This window comes from Ostrea edulis, chromosome 1, assembly GCF_947568905.1.
Source record: "Ostrea edulis chromosome 1, xbOstEdul1.1, whole genome shotgun sequence".
NCBI classification, from domain to species: Eukaryota; Metazoa; Mollusca; class Bivalvia; order Ostreida; family Ostreidae; genus Ostrea; species Ostrea edulis.
In genome coordinates, this window is record NC_079164.1 from 62815900 (window position 1) to 62842339 (window position 26440).

A 26440-nucleotide genomic window follows, 5' to 3' on the forward strand; every position below is an offset into this window, starting at 1 on the left:
AGTTAAAATTTGTACTTTAGAAAACTGGCTACAAAACTGTGGTTTATTTGCTATTGGCAACTTAATAGAGTTTTATTTTAAGGATGCGACATTTGAATTTAAAACCGAGCTTGTTGTAAATGAAATGTAAGAACATCTAATTAGTTGCTTGGAACATGGTAAATTTACTTAATTTCCACAAGAAATCAACTTTAAAGTATAAAACAATGAAATGTTCTTGTAACTTTCCAGACTGGGTTGATGAAATTATAGGATGTGCAAGTAGGTAAAAAGCAATGCAATATATGGAAACATTATTAAATGTGCAAGGATGGCTGTAAAGAATGGATTTGTTCGGAACATGATCGTTATTCTGACCTATGATTTTACGGGAAAATTGGCCCATATTTTCTCATTCCATCAGGTGTTTTTTTCCCCACACATCAAGAAAAAATATATATATTCCGATAGCCGTGGTATCTCAGATGAATGGAAACCTTCCCAAATGAATATCTAAATATAACTGAGATATTGTAGTTTACACGTGGAGTGCTCAGAATTCTTGTTGAAATTTGCACACTTTTCTTCATACCAACAGGATTTTCTAATATTTATATATATATATATCCCCAAATGTTTTATATTCTCTTAAAGGTGTGTATCTGTAGAGGAATGGAAACTTTACAGAATGAAAATACGGAAATACTGTATGTAATTTAGGAGACATTACCAATTAAACGAGTGTATTCCCTTCCCTCAGTGTAGACAGTATTTCTTCAAGCTCGGTCCATTCCGGTAAGGTTTATGAATATACCTTATTAATCTTTTTCAAAATATTACAATAGCCCTTGTGCCACAGATATGCGGAAACTTTACCGAATGAAAAACTATATAGTACATGTATTAGCAGAGATAATGCGATTTTAATTAATGTCATTACCTCCGTTCCAGCCCCATCCGGCTTTTACACCATACCCAAAATTACGTCGACACCATATTAACACCCTAAATAGAGTCGACGTCATATTACAATATCGACCCAACCAACTGCTACCTAAATATATCTGTTGTACAGCTGGTGTAGAGAATGGATGTCATTGTCCATTAAATTAAGTCAAAATATTAAGAATATCCAAAGCTCTAATGATTTTATTCAGTTAGAAAACATAAAAAGATGGGTTTGAATTAAAATTCCTCCTCTTGTCAATAACAGAAATGATTCAAATTACAACAACGATATGCATGCTTACCAAATCTTATATATTACAACCTCTGTTAAAGTCACTAACAACACATCCATAGGAAGTCATACCTCATACCAAACCACAATTCATATTAACAATCCAACCTTGTTCACTATACCTGAAGATTTTGGCACTTATCATCAATGTAACATGGAAATGAAAACTACCCTGTATCACGTGAAATTAATATAATAAAGTAAAAAATGTATACCGTAAAATATATGTTGCACAAATCTGATTAATAAGCAAGATCGTAAATATCAAGTTAGCGGAACTCTCTTGTAAAGAAGTCCGGAAAAGCGTGTCGATCTTGGGCATAATTTGTTTATCTAAACATGGCATCGGAAGACGATTTAACCCGTGCTTTCCACAATTAAAAGCATTTTAAAATGAAAGGTGTGTAAAAACGTCTGGATACAGGAAAAATGAACTCCTGAATTTAGCTCGTGAAGATAAATGTTTTGACGCAAGCCCTTCTCAGCTTTGGAAATTTCCTAGCTGACAGCAGGGGGAAAAAATCCAACACATTTCCATTAAAATCTATCATTTGTGGATATTTCTGCGTATTTTGTTTCTTTCTTGAATCATGACTACAGTATACTGCAATGCAGTGATAGTGCACCATTGTTAAAATCAGGTGAATTGATCACGAAAAAAGTTGGAGAACTGGTATTATTTACCAACATGCCCAAATTCTCGCATATTTTGGGTCTCGCGAGACTTTGAAAGGGAAAAGTAAAATTTAAAACCAAGACGAAAAAAGTAGTCGCGATCTTGCGTATTAAATTACACAGCAATTCACATAATGAAATTGCAAGTATGTTATAAAATGGAACTAGCTCTAAAGCAAAATCTGAACAACTCAAAGTAAATGCACACATAAATGATTCACAACAACAATGAAGTGAACTTGATTTAGCACCTATAAAGACCTTCTTAACAGATCTTATATTAAATCATATCTCAATCTCCTTCTTCCACTCCAACAACCCATGGCTCATCCTGAGGTTTCCATTTCAAAACGTAAGTGGCATCTTTTTTCATTTTTGGCCTTAAAGCCAGAATTTCATCTACTATCTCTTTTTTTAGAACACAGTACACAATTAGAGTGTGGAGCTTGTAACAGTTGCGGGCCAGATTCACCAATGCTCTTCCAAGCTCTGGAGAATTCCTGGTTTGCAGAACCACAACTTCCAATGTGTTCTGATAATGGACTGATGCCTGGTTTACTTCCTCATATATCATAGTGAAGGTCTGCAAATTCAGAACATGGACTGGGATTTCTGGTTTCATGATTTCAGATACTCGGTGAAGGGGGCAGGTGTGATCAAAATACAGCATAACTTTCAGTTCAGGTAACTTGGTCACCAACTGTTGCCATGCCTCTGATGTCAAGTCAGAACCATACTTCTCCTGTCTTCTACAGGAAATACCAAGTTCCAATAGAGGAGTTCTACCATCTTCAGCAAGAGCCACCAATGTATCATCAGACATGCTGCTGTGGAAGACAAAGAGCTTTTTCAGTTTTCTGCATTTCTTCACTAACTGTAATATGCAGTCCGGAGACACTTTGCACACAAGGACTTTGTTTAACAGATTTAGGCTCTCTAACTTTGGATGGTTGGTAGACAAAAGATTAAGTACATTATCATCAAAGGCAACTGGCATTCCACTCAGGTCAACATTTACTAATGAATCCATAGGTGTTTCAATAGCTTCTGGATTGCATCCAAACAATTTTTTAAGACATTGCACAAATTCAGAACCTGCATAGAATAAAGGGTTTTCACCTGTAAAGTCAATTTTGATGGAGGAAAGATTTCTGTTGGCATGACTTGCAATTCCATTCAAAACATCACATGCAACAGATCTGCAAATTGGTTTACTCTGATCAATTTTCATCAAAACATTCTTTAAGTGACTGCCATGCATCTCCAAGCATTTTCTATGTCGAGTGGTTGCTGTTTTGTTGTCATCTTGGATGATAAAAACAAAATCTGCCCACAAAACAGGAAAGTGAAAGCAGTCATTCCAAGACTTGCACACGAAAGATGCCTGAAATTTGTCTTGAAGATTCAGGTAAGAGAAAATTTTTACAATAATGTGGTCAGGCAAAGAGGTCCATGACAAGAAACTCTCTTCTGTGTCTTCCATTGCAATTCTGGAAAGAAAACGTACTGACTCTATTAGGAGAACATCAGTGTGATTTTCATATTTCAATCAGCATATTGAGGGGTGGATCCAAACTATTGGTTTAACAGTTGATCCCAAATGAAAAGTGGAATCTACTAGCTACATGTATCTTGATGTCCTAGTAGCTAGGTCATGAATGAAGTACTAATCATGGACCTAGAGGATTCTGAGTTATCATGTTTGGCAAATCTCTAGCATAGAAATATGAGAAGCATATGTCATGGGTTTTTCCTCTTTAGGTTTAAAGGTGGAGAGGTCTAGTGTGAGTGCTGATGCAGTGGTTATTACATCAAATTGAAAGTTTAACAAGATGTGTTTGTGAAACATTATACCCCTGGTGGCAACTAAGAATAATAAACAAGGAGTGCATATAGCCCTATCATTCACCATTCAAAAGTTATGACAATGTTTAAGTTTAATTTTGGTCAAACTCAACTCCAAGGTTAAGGTCACAAGGTCAAAGATCATAGTATCAAATGAAAGATCTTGCCATGAGGAATCTATATAAAAAATATGAAAGTCCTATGTTAAATAGGTGTCTCATAAATGTATAAAGGTTCATTTACAAATTGGGAAGAATTACTACATTGTATGATTAAAACAGGAAAGGGCAGACCTTAGTTGATCTACATTGACCAATCCTTATATTACCATCATTTCTCTATAATTTCTGTTTGTTCCCCTAGCTTCTATCCACTTGAGGTGGAGATGGGGTGGGGACATCATTTTGCACTCTTTAAGGTAACTCCACTCTCATGTCACATCAAAAATTCGAATAATCTATCTCTTGTAGGAATTTTATTTACTGGGTACAATAAAAATATGACACTGAAATAGTTTATATTTTCTAAAAATAATCAAGAATATGTTGACAAGAGCAGTAATTCCTATGCTGGCATTTTCTCTGTTGTATGTCTAGACTATCATACAATAATTTTTTAGACATCTGTAACTAGTGGTGATTGTCGATCATTTTTGGCCCTTTGATTCCGATTATCGATTCTATTTTTCATAATCAATTGTCGCCTGTACACTAATTAATATATAATCCAAGATTCATCTGACTGTTAATCCCGCTTTTATATCGAGACATGTGCAGGGGAGAGTCAGAGTGGACACATTGAAAAGCGAGGATTCAGAGACACCAGCTATAGTATGTATGCTGTACATATCCATAAAACTAAATAGAAATAACCTCAAAAATACTAATTATATCGATCATTGATCGAAACAGTTCTTCTGCTTATGACCGATTATCGATTATGAAATTTTCACGATTTTTCAACACTATCCATAACAATGATTCAATATAATTGGGTTCAATGCTTACAACTTTTAATCAGATATGTAAATAAAACAAAAACATTCCTATTAAAATGATATCCACAATTAATTTATATATTTATTTATAAAGTAGCATTTTTTGAGAACTGTTAAAATCAAGATTTTGTCAATTTAATGATTTTGTTGTTGCTTTTAAAATGATGTTGACATAACTAAGCTTCTAATAATATGTAGTTTCTGTTAAAAATATTTTGTCTGACATCTTTAAAAAGGTGGCAACACACACGTTTTCTTTGATTATTGATTAAATTTAACTATAAGAGGAGATTAATACAGTTTTCTACTTTGAATCTATAATAGTGCGATGTAAAAGCTGATCAACTGCTGATGTAACGCGAGGGGGAAGGAACAGCTAGAGGCCTAGAGGTGGATATTAGATTACAAACATCAGTCTACAACAGCAGAAATACATGTACAGTTTCACAGTCATAGCATCATTAAAATATATCCTATAAAATTGGCTTACCATTGAAAATTCCAAACCTCAATGCAACGATGACTAAGTAGGAACTCTTCAATAATTAAAGGTTAACATTGTCACATGTTACTTTCAGTTTCACTTTTACATTGATGCTCAGCATGAGCAGTTTGGTGCAGTACTCGGACAGCGAGGACGGGGGTTCATCTACAGATAATGATGATTCAGATAGGCCAGTGAATTCCAATATAATGAGGCGAAAACGTTCACAGCAAAGTCAAAACAACGTTGGAAGTGAGAAAAAGACAAGGTATCACATAAATCTGCACGTCTGACCACAGGGGCTCGTCACGAAATATTTGTCTTATTAAAATTTGACATCGTCTGTTCTATATTTACAAATATAGAATAGAGAGGGTCAATTCGTGACGAGCCCCTGTGGTCTGACAGCTGTCTGAGCCGAGTACAATGTCTATAAAACAACTAAATATGTCATAGCTGATTATTATAACATGTCAAACGTTGCAATATTCGATCTTTTTCTTTTGAAATGTATAATTTTGCATTTGTATACTATTGCATAATTTCAATTTATATTGTTTATATTTCATTTTCATTGTATATTTTGTATTGTAAAATTTTCCATTTGTAATTTATATGTATGATTTTTCATTTTTATTGTATAATTTTTCCTTTGTATTCGAGGGATTGCATTTTGATTTCTTATGATAGATTTCCTTGGCCAAATTTTAGTCGTATCATGTTGAAAACAATTAGGGCTCAAACCACGAGACAAACTAGTTCCCTATTTCCATGCAGGACTAGTTAAACACAAGGTTGATAAGTAACAGAAGGTTCAGTAAAATCTACATGTAGGTAAACAATTGATATGAAAAAGATATATAGTGTATGGCTTGATAATCGAACCATAGTTTAAACCATTTAAAGATATTTTGTAACAAACCAAAATAAGCAATCCCATGAATACAATGCAAATGAAAATTATACAATACAAATGAAAAATTATACAATACAAATGAAAAAACAAGAAATCAACTTGACGCAAACATCAAAGATTTCAAGTCGCAAAAGATTAAAGAAATTATAGTTCTATTTTTCTTTAAGATTGGACCACACTTACGATAAAATTATGCATTTTGACGTATATCTTTTCAGGAGGAATAGTTAAATTGTGAAGTCTTTAATCAAGAATTAAGATATCGTAATTGCTTTAGCAACAAAATTAGTTAGTAGAAACAATTTTGCACAGAAGGATAGCAATTTTAAAGGGCATTTATACATGTATATTTGGAGTTTTCGCTTGTCTGGGCTCAATACACAATTTCCTTGTTGCCCAATAGTTCTTTCCCTTTGTGGAACTCTTGCGCACAGTGATATGCAAAACATACTTTCCTCCACACTCGGTGGTACAAATGCTTATCGCTGCCTTCATATATTGCCTAAAGGATGAATATATATATATGTATATATTATATATATATATCAGACATCATGCAACCACTCAAACTGCTGGGACACACAATTTTAGTAAGTTTATGAGTATTTGATAATAAAAGAGCTCAAACAAAAATCGATAATCACCATCATCTTTTTTTTATGAAAGTATCACTCGTGGAGAAGAGGAAATTAAAAAATAATTTCATATTTAATTTAATGGCCTAATTCAAACAAATTCTATTCTTGATATGGTCAGTCTAATGTATACCAACGGCTGACATAAACAAGATTTACGCTTTTATAACTTTTATCCTTATTTGCGTAGCTAGTCTATAATGGGGGCCTCCGTGGCTGAGTGGTTAAAGCATTGCGCTCAAAATCATGGCCTCTCACCTCTGCTCGGCACGGATTTGAATCCCGCTCGTGCTGGTAAATAAGAAAGTTTAAATTCCCAGTTTACTTTCAGAAGGTCGGTGGTCTCTTCCCAGGTTCATTGTATCTGGGTTCTCTCTTCTACCAATAAAAACTGGGTGCCACCATATAACTGAAAAATTGTTGAGTGTGGCGAAAAATGCAAAACAACAACAACAACTAGTCTATAATACATGTACACCTTGTAGCCACCTATAAGCATTCAACAGAATACTGAACACACCTCCATCACAGAAGAGCTGATATCTCGTAAGTTGCATATTCCCCTTATCACCTCAAGACCACATTAATAATTACTGGTTGTGTGAACAAGTGAAGCTGCACACAGCTTTTTGTATTTCATGAATGAATAGATAAATATAAATAAAAGTAATAAATGAAATAAATCCAAAACAAAAAACAAACACAGTACAGATGGACAGTTCTAATGTGTATTACAGATTTTATGTTAATATGCTTGATTTCTAGAGATTATACAACTCAAAGGCTAATATCAAGTTCAATCCACGATTAAATACGTAATACACTAATTTTGGAAATGTTTTTGAAAATACATTCACATCAGTCCTACAGAAATGAAAACATTAACTCCACAGAAATGCATGTACATTTTGAAAACCCGTATCAGAGCAGACCCTTATGCAGCCTGTAATTATACACTGTACAAATGGAAGATATACAATGCAGATGGAAAACCTAGGACAGAACATGTATATAACGGTATACATATACAAGGGTTTAGTAATTAGTTGGTAAGCATCTGTGACGTGACTCAAACTCGCAACCCTCAGATTTGAAATTCAGTGGTCTACCAAATAATCTAATGGTACATGTAGTTCTTGTATAACCCACTAGTAAGGACTAATACAGGCAACAGAGCCCTATCGTTTTATTGTGAAGGTCATCACTACCATAATCCCATTTATTGTGAAGGTCATCACTACCATAATCCCATTTATTGTGAAGGTCATCACTACCATAATCCCATTTATTGTGAAGGTCATCACTACCATAATCCCATTTTGCCTGTTTTTCCCACAGAAATCTCACACACAAGACACTAAATACCACAAAGCACTAGTTTTCATTGTTGAGCACTATAGTGTAATCATCTAAGGGACCGCCACACTGTTGGTTTAATTAAACTTGTCACCCTAAGATTTGAAATGCTAAGCTCTTATGACACTGAGCTAAAGGGTAAAACTTGAATTACTGGTTAGCATAAGTAGGGATGTTGTATACTATCCACTTCATTATAAATATGTACAATATGGTAATTTTTCAACTGATTGGTGTGTTGTACTAGTATTATGCTAGATTAAAATTTAAGAAAATTGTATGAAGTGAAGTCGGACCTTTTCATATTAACATTGACAGGACTGCCGAGTTTCTTCCTTTGCCAGACACAATAAAATCATTATTTTCAAATGAACACAAACATCTGGACAACTCTGAGAATCATGAAGGAAGAACCAGGTCATTTGAACATTTAGAAGGAAACTGGGCCACACATATCAATGTTCCTTGTGAGTATGCAATGTGAGATAAAATTATTGAAAATATGTACCAGCTACATGTATATCCATATCTTGTTTCAAGAAAGAAAGAAAGATAAAGACACCTGCTGTTGCTATTATTAGAAAATCCAGTTGCCTGCAGTAAGAGAGTTCAAGCACTGGAGCACTGCTAGCTGTATAGTTAGAATGATCTGTGTCTCGGGACACACCCTCACCACCGGTTCTGTAAGAAATTATCATTTTAACGATAGAATATTCTATCTCTGCTAGCTGGTTGATACCATGATTTTTGACCTTGTGCCACCTTGACTTTGGAGTTTGACTTGAATTTAAAAAATATCCAAAACTTTAGCCTTTTGATTTGGTAACAAAGTTTTTTACCTTGTTTATTGTTCTTTGTTGCTACTGGGGGTATAATGTTTCACAAACACATCTTGTTGAATTCAATTTACATACTTTTTTATTTTAATGGTAATATTTAGATAATCCTGACGAAAGAATGATAGAATTGATTGAGGAATTGTTGATGTGTCTGAGACCTTTTGATTTTAAACCAATGAAAGAGCTTCATTTAAGTTTGTCCAGAACTGTTGCCATTCGCCACCATTGGATCAAACCACTGACTGAGAGTCTACAGAATAGGTTTAAACTTCTACCTAGGTACGTGTATAAACTATCAGTTAGTAGTGATACTTTATACAAATTATGTGAACAGATTGGTTGCATTAATGTATGTTTCCAAGTTCTCAAGAAATTTGAATGTTTGATTACAGAACATGCTGTGAAATTTCTTCTGTTAAGCTGTACACAAATGATGAGAAAACAAGGTACATGTAGATGTATAATATTCTTAGCTTACCTAAGCCAAAGGTTCAAGTGAGCTTTTCTCTCTGATCAAAGTTTGTCTTTGGCCATCTACATTATTCATTTTGCAAACTTTACATTTTCAACTTCTTCCCCAGAACTGCCTTCTGTGAGACATAACATTGTTTGGTAAGCTATGGGAATCTCTGACATGCTATTTCATATGACCAGTGGCCTACCTGTCTTTAAGAACAACAACAGTAATTTGTTAAAGTGATAAGGTAATATAGTGTAGATTCAAGTTTGTTCACATCATGACCCCTGTGCCAGGATGAAGTCATAATAAGGTTTAAAGTTTTATGTAGAAATACACAGGGGAATTCTCTAAAAATAATCTTCTTTTAAAAAGAATTAGGCTACAATTTGTAAAATTTATAAGTAAGCATTCTCATGCAGTGTAGATTTCAAATTTGTTCAGAGTAGATTTTTAAAAATTCACACTATGCCCCCCCCCCCCCCCCCCCCCCCCCCCCCCCCCCCCCCCTAGCGGTTTAGAGTTTTACACTGGGATATGTAAGGGAATTCTTTAAATATCTTCCTCAAAGCCACAAAAGCACAATTTGTCAAATCAGTTTTCTAACATCCTCCTTTAGTTTAGGTTTAAGTTTGTTCACACCCTGGGCCGGGCTGTAATCCACCTGTAGTTTAGACCCCCTGGACCGGGCTGTAATCCTCCTGTAGTTTAGACCTCCTGGACCGGGCTGTAATCCACCTGTAGTTTAGACCCCCTGGACTGGGCTGTAATCCTCCTGTAGTTTAGGCTCAAGTTTGTTCACACCTTGACCTCCTGGGCCGGGCTGTAATCCTCCTGTAGTTTAGACCTCCTGGGCCGAGCTGTAATCCTCCTGTAGTTTAGACCTCCTGGGCCAGGCTGTAATCCTCCTGTAATTTAGGCCTCCTGGGCCGGGCTGTAATCCTCCTGTAGTTTAGACCTCCTGGGCCAGGCTGTAATCCTCCTGTAGTTAATGCCTCCTGGGCCGGGCTGTAATCCTCCTGTAGTTTAGACCTCCTGGGCCGGGCTGTAATCCTCCTGTAGTTTAGACCTCCTGGGCCGGGCTGTAATCCTCCTGTAGTTTAGACCTCCTGGGCCGGACTGTAATCCTCCTGTAGTTAAGGCCTTCTGGGCCGGGCTGTAATCCTCCTGTAGTTTAGACCTCCTGGGCCAGGCTGTAATCCTCCTGTAGTTAAGGCCTCCTGGGCCGGGCTGTAATCCTCCTGTAGTTTAGACCTCCTGGGCCGGGCTGTAATCCTCCTGTAGTTTAGACCTCCTGGACCGGGCTGTAATCCTTCTGTAGTTTAGACCTCCTGGGCCGGGCTGTAATCCTCCTGTAGTTTAGACCTTCTGGGCCGGGCCATAATCCTCCTTTAGTTTAGACCTTCTGGGCCGGGCTGTAATCCTCCTGTAGTTTAGGCTCAAGTTTGTTCACACCCTGACCTCCTGGGCTGGGCTGTACCACAATACTGGTTCAAAGAGCAGGTATCAGTCTTCCAGATCTTTGAATGGGCAAGGTGGCTGAGGTGAGCATTGTGGCCTATGAAACTCTTATTGTTGATAATACATTCTTGATACATTCAATATGTATGCTGTAGCATACTGATACTAAAACACATATTTGCTTTAAACAATTGTCAATATACAAAAATAAATTTTGTATATTCTTGCATGGTTTTATCAGGTGTGAGACATTTTCCCTCAAGTGGCCCATTTTTATGCCTTGTATGAAAATGAGGAGGTATATTGTTTTGCACCTGTGGTTCTGTTGACCAAGTCTTGTCTGCTCAATATCTAAAGAATCCTTTGCTTGACAGTTAAGAAACTTGATACAGTGGTTATCTGTAGAGAGTAGATGACCACTATCGATTTTCAAGTTACAGGGTCAATGTTTGCCCCTAGAGAGTAGATTGCCCTTATTGATATTCAGGTTAGAAGGTCAAAGGTCAAAATAGTATGATAGTTTTTGCTAAATATCTTGAAAACGTTTTCTTTGACAGATATTAAACTTTATACACTGGTTCTACCTAAGGAGTAGATGACCCATATCAATTTTGAAATCACAAGGTCAAAGGTCTAGTGTCAAACTGGATATAATAAGATTTTGTCCACTCAATATTTTGAGAACCCTTCTTTGACAGAACCTTTAGATGGCAGACATCAAACTTGGTACACTTGTACCCCTTAAGGAGTAGATGACCCCTATTGGTTTTCAGTCACAAGTCAAAGGTCATGAATCAAATGACTGATTATTTGGAAATGTCTGCTCAGTATCTTGAGAGATCAAACTTAACATTAAGGTTGTTCCTTACTAGTAGATATAACCTATATTTTACATGATCACTACAGACATTGTAAATAAAAAGTTTGTTTGATGTCCCTTTGAGAAGTTTTCACCCATACTGAGATATCACCAGCTGTAGTGGGTCAGATTATGCTTCAGCTGCTACAGTTTTCAGATCAGTGAGCAGGTGAAATTTCATTATTGAATGCTGCCATAACCAAACTTGTATAACGGAGCATGCTAGATCTGTGTCATTTCAATAGTTGAATATATTATAAGTTTTTGTTTTCAGGACATTTTTATCGCTCACTGTGTCAACACCAGGTGATATTCTACATGAGTATACACAGGCTGTAGATGAATGCTTTGAAGAATATAAACTTCAGAAGTACTACGAGGTACTAATATTTTCACTGTGTTTCAAAGTATAAATTAGGTATAAAACTGCAAACACTCAAAAATTGAAATGAATGTTGGTTAACCAGGGATTTTTTTTAAGAATCTGTAGGGGCCGAAATAAGGTCCCATTCCCAATGATAATCAAAGTCCTGAAAGTACTGAAAGACGGGGTCAAATTATTCAATGCATAACTTTCAGAAATGGTGCAGTTATGCTAATATGACAATTCATATGAAAACTCTCCAGACAAATACTTTAATCAGACATAGATCTTGAATTGCAGATTTACGTACAACTTCCTATTCGTGTTTTTGATACAAGAAAAGAAGTGTTCAAAATCAAAATTTTCTTGAAGTCTGTTCCTTTTTTATGGTTTTGAGGCCAAAACGAATATCTAAAGGAATGCTTGTAATGTAAACTCCTAGTCTTGTGGCCAGTTTTCTTTAATCAATATGATCCAGAACTCGATATTCTTGGTTATCATTTCGCCGAGATACATTTAGTTCCCTCTTTATTAAACCTCAATATTCTTGGTTTGTATCTTATAGTGAGGGTCACCATTTCAACTTAAGCACTTAGCTCTTTAGCTATTCATAGCTAAATAAGGTGCTGAACTCTTGTGAAAAAGCATGAATGCTATAATAAAGTGAATGAAAAGAAATATAGATAAAAGTATGAAACAAAGTTTAATATGTCAACAGAACAGAAAGATAACATATGATAGGTTGATATATGACAGTATATGTTTAAAAGCTTATTTTTTATGGACCAACATAATGAAACCAAATGTTAATTATAACATTGATAATGGCATACTTTGGAATTGCTCAATACAACCTGTCAATAAAACGTGAAAGGTTAAAATCAAGTGGATATGTAAACACTCCAATTCTTTCTTTAGTAAAGGAAATTTTCCAAACTACTGAAACTGTAAACAAGAACATGTAAATTGTAAACATTGTGACAAAATTGGTAACATAGTAATTTCAAATTTTTTGCCATTCATTTGGACTAGAAGTTTCCTATGCAGTGAAAAATATTTACATGTTACAGTCCAACATAAATAAACAAGTCCACAAGCCAGACAACTGTCTTCTCAAGTGAAACAATATGACATGAAGTGCTGCAAATTCAGGCATTTTAGAATATTATGCATATACCAGTATCTAGACAGTTAACAATTGTAAAAGCATTACTGTTGAATAGTAATAACATCGATATAGAACAGTGAACTATGATTGTGTAAAGAATATAATACTGTTGCAATGTGAGATTTTGAGTTAATAATACAGACTGATGCCTGATCAGGGTTAAATAAATTGCAATGCTGGGATTCCATAGCTATTTTCAGTATCACAGAAAAGGTTATAATGAGATGAACATATAAACACTCCAAATTGTATAAAACAAGATGTGTTTGTGAAACACAAAATGCCCCCAATAATGGCCAATTCCGAAGATGGCCAAAGTCACAAAGACAAATATCTTGGTACCAGTAGAAAGATCTTGTCACAAGAAATGCTCAAGTGCAATATGAAAGCTCTAATATTTACCATTTAGAAGTTAAGACCAATGTCAATCTTTTTAAAAATAGATCAAATGTCAAGGTCAAAAGTTTAGTACAAACGGAAAGGTCTTGTCACAAGGAATACTCATGTGAAATATCAAAGCTCTATCACTTACTGTTCAAAAGTTATACGCAAGGCTAAAATTTTCAAAAAGTAGGTCAAACTCCAAGGTCAATGTCATATGGTAAAAAATGTTGGTACCCACAAAAAGGTCTTGTCACAAGAAATACTCATATGAAATATCAAAGCTCTAGCTCATACTGTTCAAAAGTTATTGGCAAGGTTAATTTTTTTTAAAAGTAAGTCAAACTCCAAGGTGGAAGTCACAGGGTAAAAAATGTTGATACCCATGGAAAGGTCTTGCCATAAGGAATACTCATGTGAAATATCATTTACCTTCAAAAGTTATTAGCAAGGTTATAGTTTTCAAAAAGTAGGTCAAACTCCAAGGTCAATGTCAAATGGTAAAAAATGTTGGTACCCACGAAAAGGTCTTGTCACAAGAAATACTCAAATGAAATATCAAAGCTCTAGCTCTTACTATTCAAAAGTTATTGGCAAGGTTAAAGTTTTTAAAAAGTAGGTCAGACTCCAAGGTGGAGGTCACAAGGTCAAAAATGTTGATGCCCATGGAAAGGTATTGCCATAAGGAATATTCATGTGAAATATCATTTACCGTTCAAAAGTTATTAGCAAGGTTAAAGTTTTCAAAAAGTAGGTCAAACTCTAAGGTGGAGGTCACAGGGTCAAAAATGTTGATACCCATGGAAAGGTCTTGTCATAGTACATGTATAAAAGTTAAGAGGCAAGCTCAAATCTACAGTATATATTGAAAAAGAGACTTTGACCTTTTGACCTCAAAATAAATAAGAAAAACGTCCAAAAAAACTCGCCTGTACAGTTGCGGGGGGGGGGGGGGGTAATATTGTTGGCTTGCATTAAAACTATTTTTGCGTCCATAGAATAAATAACACGACAAACTCCGGATACATTCGCATATTCTCGGTTTCTTCCGTATAAAGGCCGGATGTAAACAAAGTAAGAATATTTGCTCATGGAAACAACAATAGTTTCTGTTTGAAAGATAATTCAAATTCATCTAATAAATCAATGAAAAATAAAAAGATTGTTTGGGTTTTTTTCTTCAAAATATTGATCTTATATTTTTCAAATATGTGTACAAAATGATCAACGCAATTTATGCACTCTTTTCTTCCGCGTAGATTCAATTCATGTGTTCTCCGCACGGCTTCCGTTTTGAGGCCTCGACTGACAGTAAACTAATAGACGGGGTCACGTGACCCCGTCTAAAAAGCGGGTATTTTCCTCAATTTTTGCTTTGAAATTCCCAAGCAATGAAAACTGATCAAGCAGAGTAGCCTAATTGTTCATAAATCTTCTTCACAGGCCCACAGATTACAATTTTTGCTTCAAAGTTGTTAAGTAAACCTAATTTTCTGACCTGTTTATTTGAATGAGGTAAACTTTGAGAAAATTGAAAGTCAGAAGGAGTCCAGTTATTCCTTATTGCACTCTGGATTGGTTTTCTCTCTAGTTCTTTGTATGATTTTTCCCAATTTCAAGCAAATGTCACTATTTTCCCCAATTGGAAAGGCCCAGGCCCTTGAAACAAGACCTTAGGAAACCCTGTTGACAGAAATATGATGAAAAGATAAAACATGTATGAGGAAAGTTCTTATTATGAACAAATGAGGCAAGCTTAATTATCAATTGATATGTATAACTTTACTACAGAATCCCTCCTACCACATGAGCATTGGATGGTGTTTGTGTGATGTCATCCAGCAGATCAGCAGAGAAACGCTCAATACTCTGCAGGTATTCTAAGCAGAATTTTAAAAAGGAAAAATGCATTGAAAGAATTCAGAAAAGTAGTATTTGAATATATATTGTCAAATGATTTGAATTTTGTACTACTTTAGGAAACACTAGACTCCACACTGAAGGAACACATAGGCCTGAAGTTGTTTGCCATTGAAGAAGCAATATGTAAGACTGGAAATAAACAATTTTCTTTACAACTGAGTAAAGACAGAAGATGATATTTGTGTCCATCTTGAAATATCAACATTTTCAGTGTTCTATTTTTGATATCTTTACCGACTCTACTGATAGCCATTTCCTCATGAATGTGATGCTGATATGAACAATGTGCGTAGGAATCTTGACAAATGTAGTACGCCTGTTTTAATGGCTGGGAATCCCGACAGAAATGAAAGTAGAATGTAGATACATATATTAAAAACAAATTTCAGTTTTAAAAATACTTGAGGTAATGAACTGCAGTGGTGCACACTGACATACTTTTCATGAAGTGCCAACATGCTTCATGAATTATGATGGCGTAAAGCGTAGCAAAGTAAGTCTACATATTGTTTTGTTGGAAAGATCACAATATGAAGCTTGTCATCCAGATCTAGAATAAAATGTCTATTTCTTCAGTGTTAAACGTTTATCAAGTTTTAAAAAAAAAAAAAGATGTCCCCATTAAACGTAGAATCATGGGCACCTGACGTTTGGACCCACACTCTCTTTGATCCCCCCCCCCCCCCGCCCGCCCTTTTTATGTGCAGGATTGAGGACATGCGCAACGATTCTGAATCTCAATGATGTATAATATTTCGTGACATTTTTCACTTGCATTGTATCTCTGTTTCTACAAAAAATCACGGGGTATTTTACCATGCCTGGTTTAGAGTTAGCATATTTTGGTAGTTCCTGGTTGTTGCAAGTAAATTTGTTACGTCAACTCTTTTGTATCACAGTAAGTTGTAGAAATGAACATTACTGTAGCAAAATAGGAGAGTTTTTTTCTTTCTTTTATAGAACATTCGGGTATAGAACCCAGGACTTTTGCATAACTACTTAGACGAACTATACTGAGCTACCCAGGCCAATAAACAATTTTGGTAATATTACTACCATATAAAATTTCAAACTATTTCGGAAATCTTACAAAAACTCCATATCGAGGAGATATGAAAAATTAGAGAAAATGTCCGAAACGTATGTCCTTAAATATCATTTTACACTTTTATCAAACAGTTCTACTGGATTAAATATGATATATTTAATCTTGTAAAACTTTGAAAATTAAGAGTTCGATCAAAACAGGGCTCGAAGTTAACATATGCCCGTCAGTCTGTGACTGGCTAAAAGTCTGGCGGACTGACTGACATTTGTTTTAGTCAGTCCGATGGGACTGGTTAATTTTCTAAAGCATCATTTTGGAAAATATACTTATTATAATAATATGAAATTTCATACACATTTGTCATGCTTCGATTTGTTTGATCAATCGGACGAATCTGATTCGTAAATATAAATCCCACATTTAAGTGTTACAATATTGTCTGAGGCATAATGAGTTAAATTTCATTTTAATGATATCAACAAAATATATTTGATTATTTTTGGAAAACTCTGTTGGATTGGTAATTTTTTCTGTGGACTGGTTAAAATTATACCCCATCAGTCCGACTGGACTGGTGTCATAAAAAGTTAGCTTCAAGCCCTGTCAAAAGTGCAAAATGGTATTGGGAATAGAAAGAATAGGTCTATGTAATAGACAAAAAAATCCACGAATTTTCGGGAAATATTTCTTACAAGTTTTGTTTTGCACAATAAAAAGGGTGCGGTTCAAAGAGAGTGTGACGGGTTCCGGGGTAGAATATCAGTAGAAAATGCTACTTTCCGGAAAGAAAAATGTTCACTACTTTACACGTTATTTCTTTGGTTAACTCTCTGTATTGTAATTTTGTTGTCATGAATTATCATGTATGATGTTAAATGCGTCAACTATTTTCTATTTTATGTCTTGTCGTATGTACATGTAATAGTATAGTTTAGAAATAAAAAAAAAAAATTGAATATTTGATTTAGTGTTTACCATTTCCTGATTTGTGTCGTCGTAATGTACAAGTGTGGTCGCTTTAATTACTACGCGTATAATGCAATCATTGGCGAATCCCGAAATTTTTCAAAGGAATTGCTACCCAAGACGGTACTTTTTTCCGCTCCCAAAAAGGGAGAGGATTGCAGACCCCAAAATGAACTACTGGAAACGAAACGTATAGAAAGTAACTGTATTTGTAACTACACAATGCACCGTTCGTTCAATTATAGGTTGGAATGACTGAAAATGTTGTTACGCAATGCATTATCCATAGAATGTTTAGATAGAAATGCGTATTCGAAACTAAGGTTGTCAGTGTGTAATTTGTTCTTGGATAAGTAAAACAAAGGTAAACCCATCATTTGTTCTATCAAACAGTCTCGAAAAGCCAAAAAAAAAAACAAAAAAAAAAAAAAAAAAAAAAATAAACCCCACAAAAAACAACAACAATCACCCCCCCCCCCCCAAAAAAAAAACCCCCAGTGTTTAGCCAAATCTTTAAATTCGTAAATATTAGGGATCTTCTACAACGAATGCTTCGACAAAAAACTTCATTTCCTTAAGTCAGGGGTAGGGATGGGGTTTGGAGTCTTCTACCATAACTGCCTCAAAAGATTTTTCACCATACTTCATTTTCGTATGGTAGGGAGGGGGCAGTTTTTTAGCTCTTCTGAGCCGAAGACAGTTGATGCACCGTGATTGCATTACGACGACACAAAACGTTATGGCCATTTGTGCGGTGTGCGTAAACTTTTTAGAAAAAGGGCTATAACTCAAGAACCCCTTGGCCATTTTTTTTCAAATTTGTTACAGGGTATCATTGGCCCAAGGGCTTTCATACATACTAAATAGAGGGATGTGACCCTTTAACAAGGGGAGATAATCAGGAAAATACAAACAAAAGTAGTGGTTGCTAAAAAATCTTCTTCTCAAGAACCACTGGGCAGATTATCACCAAACTTACACATAAGGATGAGGATATGTTGTAGATTAGAAATTGTTCAAGGCATTACCCTGGGGCAAAGGGCGTAGTCTCAAGGTCACTTCAAAGTTGACCTAAATTTATATTTCCTTAAATCTTTGATATTTTAGTCATTATAAGGACTAGGATCATCAAATTTTGACAGTTGATGCATCTTAGGACCTTGTGTCAAGTTGTCTCAAAAGTAGGTCACGGTTACCTACTTTTTGAATTTTGCAGGTATTTATTTTAAAATTAATTTTGATGCATATCTTGGACACTTTGAAGCCTATGATCATCAAAACTTGTCAGTTGGTGGATCGTGGGACCTTGAAATACGTCAACTGAAAAATAGGTCACCGTGACCTACTTTCTGAATTTTATGGCTTATCATTTGTAGATATATTTTAAGTTGTTATTTCAAATACCGAGAGGTTTAGAATCATCAAATCTTGTAAGTTGATGCATCTTGAGGCCTTGAAACATATTTATTAAAAAAAGTAGGTCACAGTGACCTACTTTTTGAATTTTGCAGATATTCAAATTTCACATTTTCAATTTTAGATGCATATTTTGGGCACTGTAAAACCTAGGATCATGAAACTTTGTCAGTTGATGCGTCTTCAGTCTTCGGTTTGTGTTGACCAAAAAGTAGGTCACCGTGACCTACTTTTGGTATTTGACAGCTATATTACTATATTTCAGACACTATTTGACCTACAATCATCAGACTTTGTCAGTTGATGCATCTTGAGTTTCGGAGTGTATCGACCAAAAAGTAGGTCACTGTGACCTACTTTTGGCATTTGACAGTTATATTTATATATTTCAGTCACTAATTGACGTACAATCATCAAACTTTGACAGTTGATGCATCTTGAGTCTACGGAGTGTGTCGACCAAAAAGTAGGTCACCTTGACCTACTTTTGGAATTTGACGGCTATATTTATATATTTCAGATACTATTTGACCTACAGTCATCAAACTTTGTCAGTTGATGGGTCTTGCATGTTCGAAGGGTTTCGACCAAAAAGTAGGTCACCTTGACCTACTTTTGGAATTGGACGGCTATATTCATATATTTCAGATACTATTTGACCTACAGTCATCAAACTTTGTCAGTTGTTGGGTCTTGCATGTTCGAAGGGTTTCGACCAAAAAGTAGGTCAACTTGACGTACTTTTGGAATTGGACGGCTATATTTATATATTTCAGATACTATTTGACCTACAGTCATCAAACTTTGTCAGTTGATGCATCTTGCATGTTCAAAGGGTGTCGACCAAAAAGTAGGTCACCTTGACCTACTTTTGGAATTGGACGGCTATATTTATATAATTCAGATACTATTTGACCTACAGTCATCAAACTTTGTCAGTTGTTGGGTCTTGCATGTTTGAAGGGTGTTGACGAAAAAGTAGGTCACCTTGACCTACTTTTGGAATTGGACGGCTATATTTATATATTTCAGATACTATTTGACCTAGTCATCAAACTTTGTCAGTTGATGGGTCTTGCATGTTCGGAGTTCGCTGACCAAAAAGTAGGTCACCATGACCTACGATTGGAATTTGACAGCTATATTTCAATATTCAGATACTAATTGGCTTAAAATCATCAAACTTTGTCAGTTGATATTTCTTGGGTTCTCAAAATGTGTAAACCAAAAAGTAGGTCACATTGACCTACTTATTTTGAATTCTTAGGATTTAACTAAAGATTTAGAATACTAAGAGGCTAAGAATAGAAATGGTGGGGTTGTACAATTTATCAGAAGAGCGATTCTAGGCCCTTGGGCCTCTTGTTTTTTATCAATGCTCATACTTCACGAAATAATTTCATTCATAACTTTCAAGTCTTCTTTTTCTTCATTCACTGCTACTATCATAAAAAGTGTGTGTGTGGTGGTGGTGGAGGAGAAGGAGGGATACCCAATACACCATTTGCATTACAAAACAAAAGAAGTATATTTCAGACAAGCAGAATGGAAAATAATCGAGCGTATAAGCCTAGAGGAGTTCTGAAAGGTTACAGTACATTTGTGATACATCACACGCCACCTGTCGTCATAATGAGGTACTATGGGTACTAAATGTTGAATTTACATTGATTTACATGCGGCACTTCTCGAGTTTGATTACAAACGAAGAAAATTCATTATAAAGGTTGATAGAACAAATGGTGTATTTACCTATACTACAAAAAAGTTTTGCATTTATACTTATATATATATATAAAATTACACACTGAAAACTTAAAATTCCTATCTAAACATTCTACATGTGCATGTATATGACTTGTATGCGTGTAAATGTATGTATGCATATATATGTGTATGCATATATATAATTATTTTGTGCCCCACTTCCATTCTGACATTGATGTAAGGAGGAGGGCTAAATAGGCCGTGCCTGCTGCCCAATCCCAGTCAATTTGAATAAAATATTGTTTAGATTAACATTTACACAATAATTCCAACTCGCTGGATTGGCATTGCACTAATGATAAGTACTGCATTAGTCAAGTTACATTTAACATATGTTTAACATGAACGAATGGTGCATTGCGTAGTTCCAAATACACAATTACAGGGTAGAATTTTGACCCCGTCGGCTTTCCATAGAAAAGTACTCAGGTAACACACGAACTTCACGATTCATCAAGGTAAGACATGTGTACATTTTCTGGATCTTGTGTCATTACAGTATCAACAAAATTAGATTTATAGGAATTCAAATTACTTCATCTACCGATTGCAGTCAACAGGTTGGGAACACTTCCCCTATAGCGAGATATTCTCGCTAAAACGCGATTATCCCTCTCTAGCGAGAATAAATATATCGCGTACAACAGAGAAAAACACCCGCGGAGTACATCTTTTCGTGATTCACGTGAAAAGAAGAAAAAGTGCTAAAATGTCTGATACTTCTGCAAATATATAAATCAAAACAAAAACACTCACGATGTGTATTGGATTTCAGACTGCTTCCCTCTTACGCAGCAACTTTGGTATGCAATTTCATTACTATGTTGTCATTTTCATAGAAACAATTTGCATCATGTTGAGTGCGTGTCGCACTTATTCAGCGTTGCACGGGATTTGCCATTATTTTCAATAAAGACGCCAAAACACCTGTTTATGGTAATGTTTATTTCTCGCTAAAGAGGGATAATCGCGTTTTAGCGAGAATATCTCGCTATAGGGGAAGTGTTCCCAACCTGGTCAAAGTGGAACCATATGGGCAACATACCAAGGTATATCTACTTTATTAGGGTATCCGTGGAATGTCCAAAATGTTCGTGGACACGTATAGTTAGGTGACCATGCCCCTATCCAGTTGACATATTTTTCTGACAATTCAACATAAAGATCTGAAAAGTCAACAAAATCATCTGACAAGTCGACATAATTTTCTGACAAGTCGACGTAGCATTTGACAAAACTAATCATTATCTGACAAGTCGACTTAGCAATTTAAATGATAACTTTCTTCAAATTGTCAACTTGTCAGATATTTATGTCGACTTGTCAGAAAATCATGTCAACTTGTCAGATACTTATGCTGACTTGTCAGATACTTATGTGGACTTGTCAGATATATCATGATGACAAGTAGATGACAGATAGAGGCATTAACACGCTTTAATAACAAGATACTGAGTTCCTATTCATGGTAATTATTTTCTGACAAGTCGACATAAAGATCATGGTTTTTTTTAATCATCTTACAATGATTAAATGACAAGTCGACATTCAAATAATACAACATAATGAAACAGCGTTTAAACAGGCTTTAAACTGTAGAACTTTACATTGCAGAATCATGAAACAAGTGTGCTATTTGTTATTGTGTGCACTGGCTGTTGGTGTGGCGGATCCAGGGAAGAGAACAATTAGAGTGATGTCATACAACACGGGACTGACGTCTCGTATTCCTTACTATTGGAAAAGATCTGAAAATATAGGAAAGACAGTATCAAAAACCAAGCCAGATTTCATATGTCTGCAAGAGGTATGTTGCGCTGCCTTTGAATTTTTTCCCAGAAGTACTAAATTCTAAAATGAAGTTAAAGATTTGCAGACTGCCGGGCGGAATTCTAAAAGACACTGGATCATATGACGAAAACCCACCGTGGCAGATAGTATAATACAGGTAGATTTATTCTGGGATCACCTCAATCAAGCTGAGCCAATGACGCAATGAATTTCACAGCCGAAGAAACACGTCACGTAGTGCATGTTGTCATTGAAATGAATAAGCTGCTTCAAATGTACTGCCCGTGGAGATCTGGGTTAGAATAGGTCCTCAGTACCTCTTGCTTGTCGTAAGAGACGGTTAAGTGGGGACAGTCCTTCGGATGAGACCGTATACACCGAGGCCCCGTGTCACAGCAGGCGTGACACGGTAAAGATCCTTCCCTGCTCAAAGGCCGTAAGCACCGCGAGCATGGGCCAAAATTTTGCAGTCCTTCACCAGGAATGGTGACGCCTCCATATGAGTGGGGGGAAAACTCGATCGAGAGAGAGAGGTTAAACAATATAGAATCAATCAATCATACTATCAAATGAAGTGTCGTAAATCATTAATTGACGTGTCCGCTATTGTGACGTAGTTTGTTTGCCGTGAAGATTCAGATATCACGATGATATTGGAATGATTCTATATAAAACATTTGTTCACAGCTCTTTCAAATATCTAATAATATCTTTTACTGATGCAGGTTTGGCACTATCGAGATCTGTACAAAATTGTACAAAAGAACAGTGACAGATACCCCTACTCATTCAGTGCTGTACATAAGGACACCAAGACCCTCCTGAACAACACGGGTCTACACTGGCCTACATGTGCTAGGTTTGACGTCATGAAAATGTTCTTCGGAATGTGGTGGCATGGTACGTAAATCTATATCACTCTATTTTGTACATTGCATTTCACAGACGCAGCTGTAAAACCTACAAGTTTCTTGGACATATGTTAGGTATACTAATGTATATTTAAGAAATACATTTTTGAAAATACATGAGGGCATAGAGCGCTCATGAAAAGTATGCTGGCGTGAAGCGTTGCTGTTCATACCCTCATGTATTTTCAAAAATTAAAATTTACTTTCTATATTTACACTTTCAATTTCTTTCGAAATATTCCCATCCGTTAAAATAGTCGTACTATACTTATCCATATTCATTCACACATCGTTCACATTCATGAGGAAATGGCTATCATTTCAACTGGTAAAAATATCGAAAGCAAAAGCCATTGGAAATGTAAATATCAGTAAATAGACAAGTCTGTAGAAGCGTCTGTGCATTAAACATTGAAATGAGGTACATGTGTAATTAGGTTGCATGTCCATGAAAGAGGACATTGCCCGTTTGGACTGCGTGACGGAGAAGGCGGGGTTCATGGAGCTTCCTCAGCAGTGCATTACATGTCTGACGATGGTTAAACTTTCACCTCGATCAGTCTTCAGCGAATGCCTTGGCGCTGTCGAAAACCAAATGAATGTGCCAGGTCTGCTGATATTAAGTAAGCGGAAATTACGTCATCCAAAAATGGTGTATTTCCGACCGAACGTGAAACAGCTCCTGCCACGTGGTTATCTTATGACTGAGGTACCTGTCTTGCATTTGATATATTGTGAATATGTTTTGTTCATAAGAACTTCACCCTTGTTTACCTTAAATGTACAAGATACACGTTTGGTGACCAGTGATAATGTATTAAGTATTTACACCACAGAAAATTCAGCGCATTATTTATTGAAAGCATGAAATGAGGGTACATCAAGCATTCGGCATAAGGGGGAAACAGTGGCAGATATACTGGTAGATGTCAGTGGTATCAGTAAAGTGTCAAGGTCATCGTTTGTAAGGTCAAATGATGTATAACTTGAATAAGTATACCAGGATATATACATTTACGTGTCATTCAATTGGTGCAAGGGGCATTTGAAATTAAATTTGCAATTATTTAGGTACAAGGACTTGGGACTGTTGCGTGCACACATACAACTGCAGACCTTGGGAAAATATATTACGAACGTAAGTATACAAGGTCATTTCTACCCTTGCATTACTTAAGTATTGTAACATACTGCCACAGGCAAATGAAAAAAGAACTATTTACAAAAACTTATTTCAGCAAATCTGAAATCACGATTTCACAGCTGGAAAGAAGAAAACTTGCAAGATGCTAGGAGTCTTATCAAGGATTTGTCCCAATTCCCCACTTCTGTCATAATGGGAGATCTAAACTGTAGTCCAAAAATTCCAGGGAAACACATACAGGGTGATTATGAGGGTAAGGTGTCATAGCAGGGACTGTCGACTGTGTTTGGTTAATCTCAGTCATCTTGGTATACCCGTGGTTGAACATCAGAAGTTTATGAAAGCATTATCTTATCGGAATTGTCAATATTAATCAATTAATTTATTTGACAACTTAGATGTAATTTGACATTGGCAGATACCCTGGAACTATTTAAGACTGCAAACTACTCGACGCCGTACGTTGACATGTGTGGAAGGTGTACGTTTTGTTCCGAGAACAATCTCGTGCCTTATAAAACGGACTGGATTCTGGATCACATCCTGGTCAGAGGATCCAGAACACAACATGCTATGGTAAACTGAACAAAACTGTTAAAGGTATATGTGTCGTATTAAAATATTGTTAGTATGATGTTTGATAGCTGTTATTTGACAATTCAGACAAATTATGTACTGGTATTAAAGGAGCACCATAGGCGCCTAGGTCAAGGATATTGCACTATATATATATATATATATATAATTATGTATTCTCCGAGTTGAATAGTGAATACCCCCTTCGAAATATTCATGATCACATGACGTTGTACGCGGACTACAAGGCAATGTGAAAGCGTGTACGACCTGCAGGCTGTTGACGGGGCAAATTTAGCGATACAGACAGTCAGAGAGAACCACTTTGAGCAATAGAAGGGGGTGACATTTTATGTTTAACATAAAATCACCATTCAGTACGACTATATACCGTAGCTCACTTAGATGTTTCTAATATTTTTCTCGCGCGCTTGCGTACAACCACCATTAACGTTACTCCTTCATAAATATGCATTACAAAATCGTTGTTTTCTCCTTACATTCAGTAGACCAATACTATAATTTGTTGAAATTGTCAAATCATATCCCCCCCCCATATATTGTAGTTTATCATACTGATAAAACTTTGGGCTAGTTTTTAACATCGACCAAAATACCATTTAATACGGCATATATACCTTTAAATGTCATTTATGATGTGTTGATTTTCTGATGACTTAATGTAACATTACATTAATGTGAAGGATACCATTTTTATGTGGGAAAATTGTCCAAATACCTTTCTATTTGTAGAGAATTATGGATGACAAAATGACAGACCAAAATGTGCACCCTTCTGACCATTACGGAATACAAGTTGTGTTTAATATTTCTGACGAGAAACCACGAGTGTAATTTAAGTCACTGCTATGAATTGTATTAGATGCGGATTTAATAACAGTGTCAATTCCATTGAAATGAAGCTTCCAGTCGACATCTGAATTGTGGGTCAAAACCCTAATTGAAATCAAAACGCAATTTTGAATGCAATAAATATAGGATCATAATTCATCTTTCTATTTTCTTCTGTGGCTTCCGAGAACCGACTTAATAATCCCCTACCGGTAAAGCCGAAAGGGAAATACTACATAATGTAGGCCCCGTGTCACAGCAGGTGTGTCACGATAAAGACCCCTTCCTGTTCAAAGGCTGAAAGCGCCGAGCAGAGGCCTAAATTTTGCAGCCCTTCACTGGGAATGGTGGCGTTTCCATAAGAGTGAAAGATTCTCGAGTGGGACGTTA

The 26440-nt window shown here is 35.8% G+C and overlaps 3 protein-coding genes across 6 annotated transcripts; 2 read left to right on the forward strand and 1 right to left on the reverse strand.

Moving 5' to 3' along the window:
- Positions 1–1112: 1112 nt before the first annotated feature.
- LOC130052076 (F-box/LRR-repeat protein 8-like) lies at positions 1113–3377 on the reverse strand. The gene has a single exon (XM_056156079.1). It carries the CDS (start codon positions 3375–3377, stop codon positions 2187–2189), a length of 1191 nt encoding a protein of 396 aa, XP_056012054.1. The 3' UTR covers positions 1113–2186.
- Position 3378: 1 nt separating this feature from the next.
- Positions 3379–17590, forward strand: LOC125648141 (U6 snRNA phosphodiesterase 1-like). Of its 2 annotated transcripts, XM_056156116.1 has the most exons (9): positions 3379–4569; positions 5061–5172; positions 5315–5488; positions 8446–8594; positions 9068–9245; positions 9359–9412; positions 12018–12123; positions 15448–15531; positions 15636–17590. In XM_056156116.1, the coding sequence occupies exons 3-9, from the start codon at positions 5331–5333 to the stop codon at positions 15753–15755; spliced, it is 849 nt and encodes a 282-aa protein (XP_056012091.1). In that variant the 5' UTR covers positions 3379–4569; positions 5061–5172; positions 5315–5330; the 3' UTR covers positions 15756–17590. The 2 variants fall into 2 exon arrangements, with proteins under 2 accessions (XP_056012091.1, XP_048731028.2); XM_048875071.2 differs by having other exon boundaries at positions 3379–5172.
- On the forward strand, positions 15650–26205 carry LOC125648150 (uncharacterized). Of its 3 annotated transcripts, XM_048875084.2 has the most exons (9): positions 15650–15702; positions 20546–20646; positions 22391–22583; positions 23293–23467; positions 23916–24187; positions 24550–24616; positions 24717–24875; positions 25041–25198; positions 25952–26205. In XM_048875084.2, the coding sequence occupies exons 2-9, from the start codon at positions 20555–20557 to the stop codon at positions 26051–26053; spliced, it is 1218 nt and encodes a 405-aa protein (XP_048731041.1). In that variant the 5' UTR covers positions 15650–15702; positions 20546–20554; the 3' UTR covers positions 26054–26205. The 3 variants fall into 3 exon arrangements, with proteins under 3 accessions (XP_048731041.1, XP_056012050.1, XP_056012046.1); XM_056156075.1 differs by lacking the exon at positions 20546–20646 and having other exon boundaries at positions 15678–15702; XM_056156071.1 differs by lacking the exons at positions 15650–15702; positions 20546–20646 and adding an exon at positions 21033–21234.
- Positions 26206–26440: the final 235 nt, after the last annotated feature.

Coding starts and splice junctions, on each gene's coding strand:
- LOC130052076 (XM_056156079.1), bottom strand. CDS start 3,377: ATGGAAGACACAGAAGAGAGTTTCTTGTCATGGACCTCTTTGCCTGAC.
- LOC125648141 (XM_048875071.2), top strand. CDS start 5,331: ATGCTCAGCATGAGCAGTTTGGTGCAGTACTCGGACAGCGAGGACGGG. Junction 9,246..9,358: donor AGGTTTAAACTTCTACCTAG/GTACGTGTATAA, acceptor GTTTGATTACAG/AACATGCTGTGAAATTTCTT. Junction 15,532..15,635: donor AAACGCTCAATACTCTGCAG/GTATTCTAAGCA, acceptor GTACTACTTTAG/GAAACACTAGACTCCACACT.
- LOC125648150 (XM_048875084.2), top strand. CDS start 20,555: ATGGAAAATAATCGAGCGTATAAGCCTAGAGGAGTTCTGAAAGGTTAC. Junction 22,584..23,292: donor ATTTCATATGTCTGCAAGAG/GTATGTTGCGCT, acceptor TTACTGATGCAG/GTTTGGCACTATCGAGATCT. Junction 25,199..25,951: donor CCAGAACACAACATGCTATG/GTAAACTGAACA, acceptor TTCTATTTGTAG/AGAATTATGGATGACAAAAT.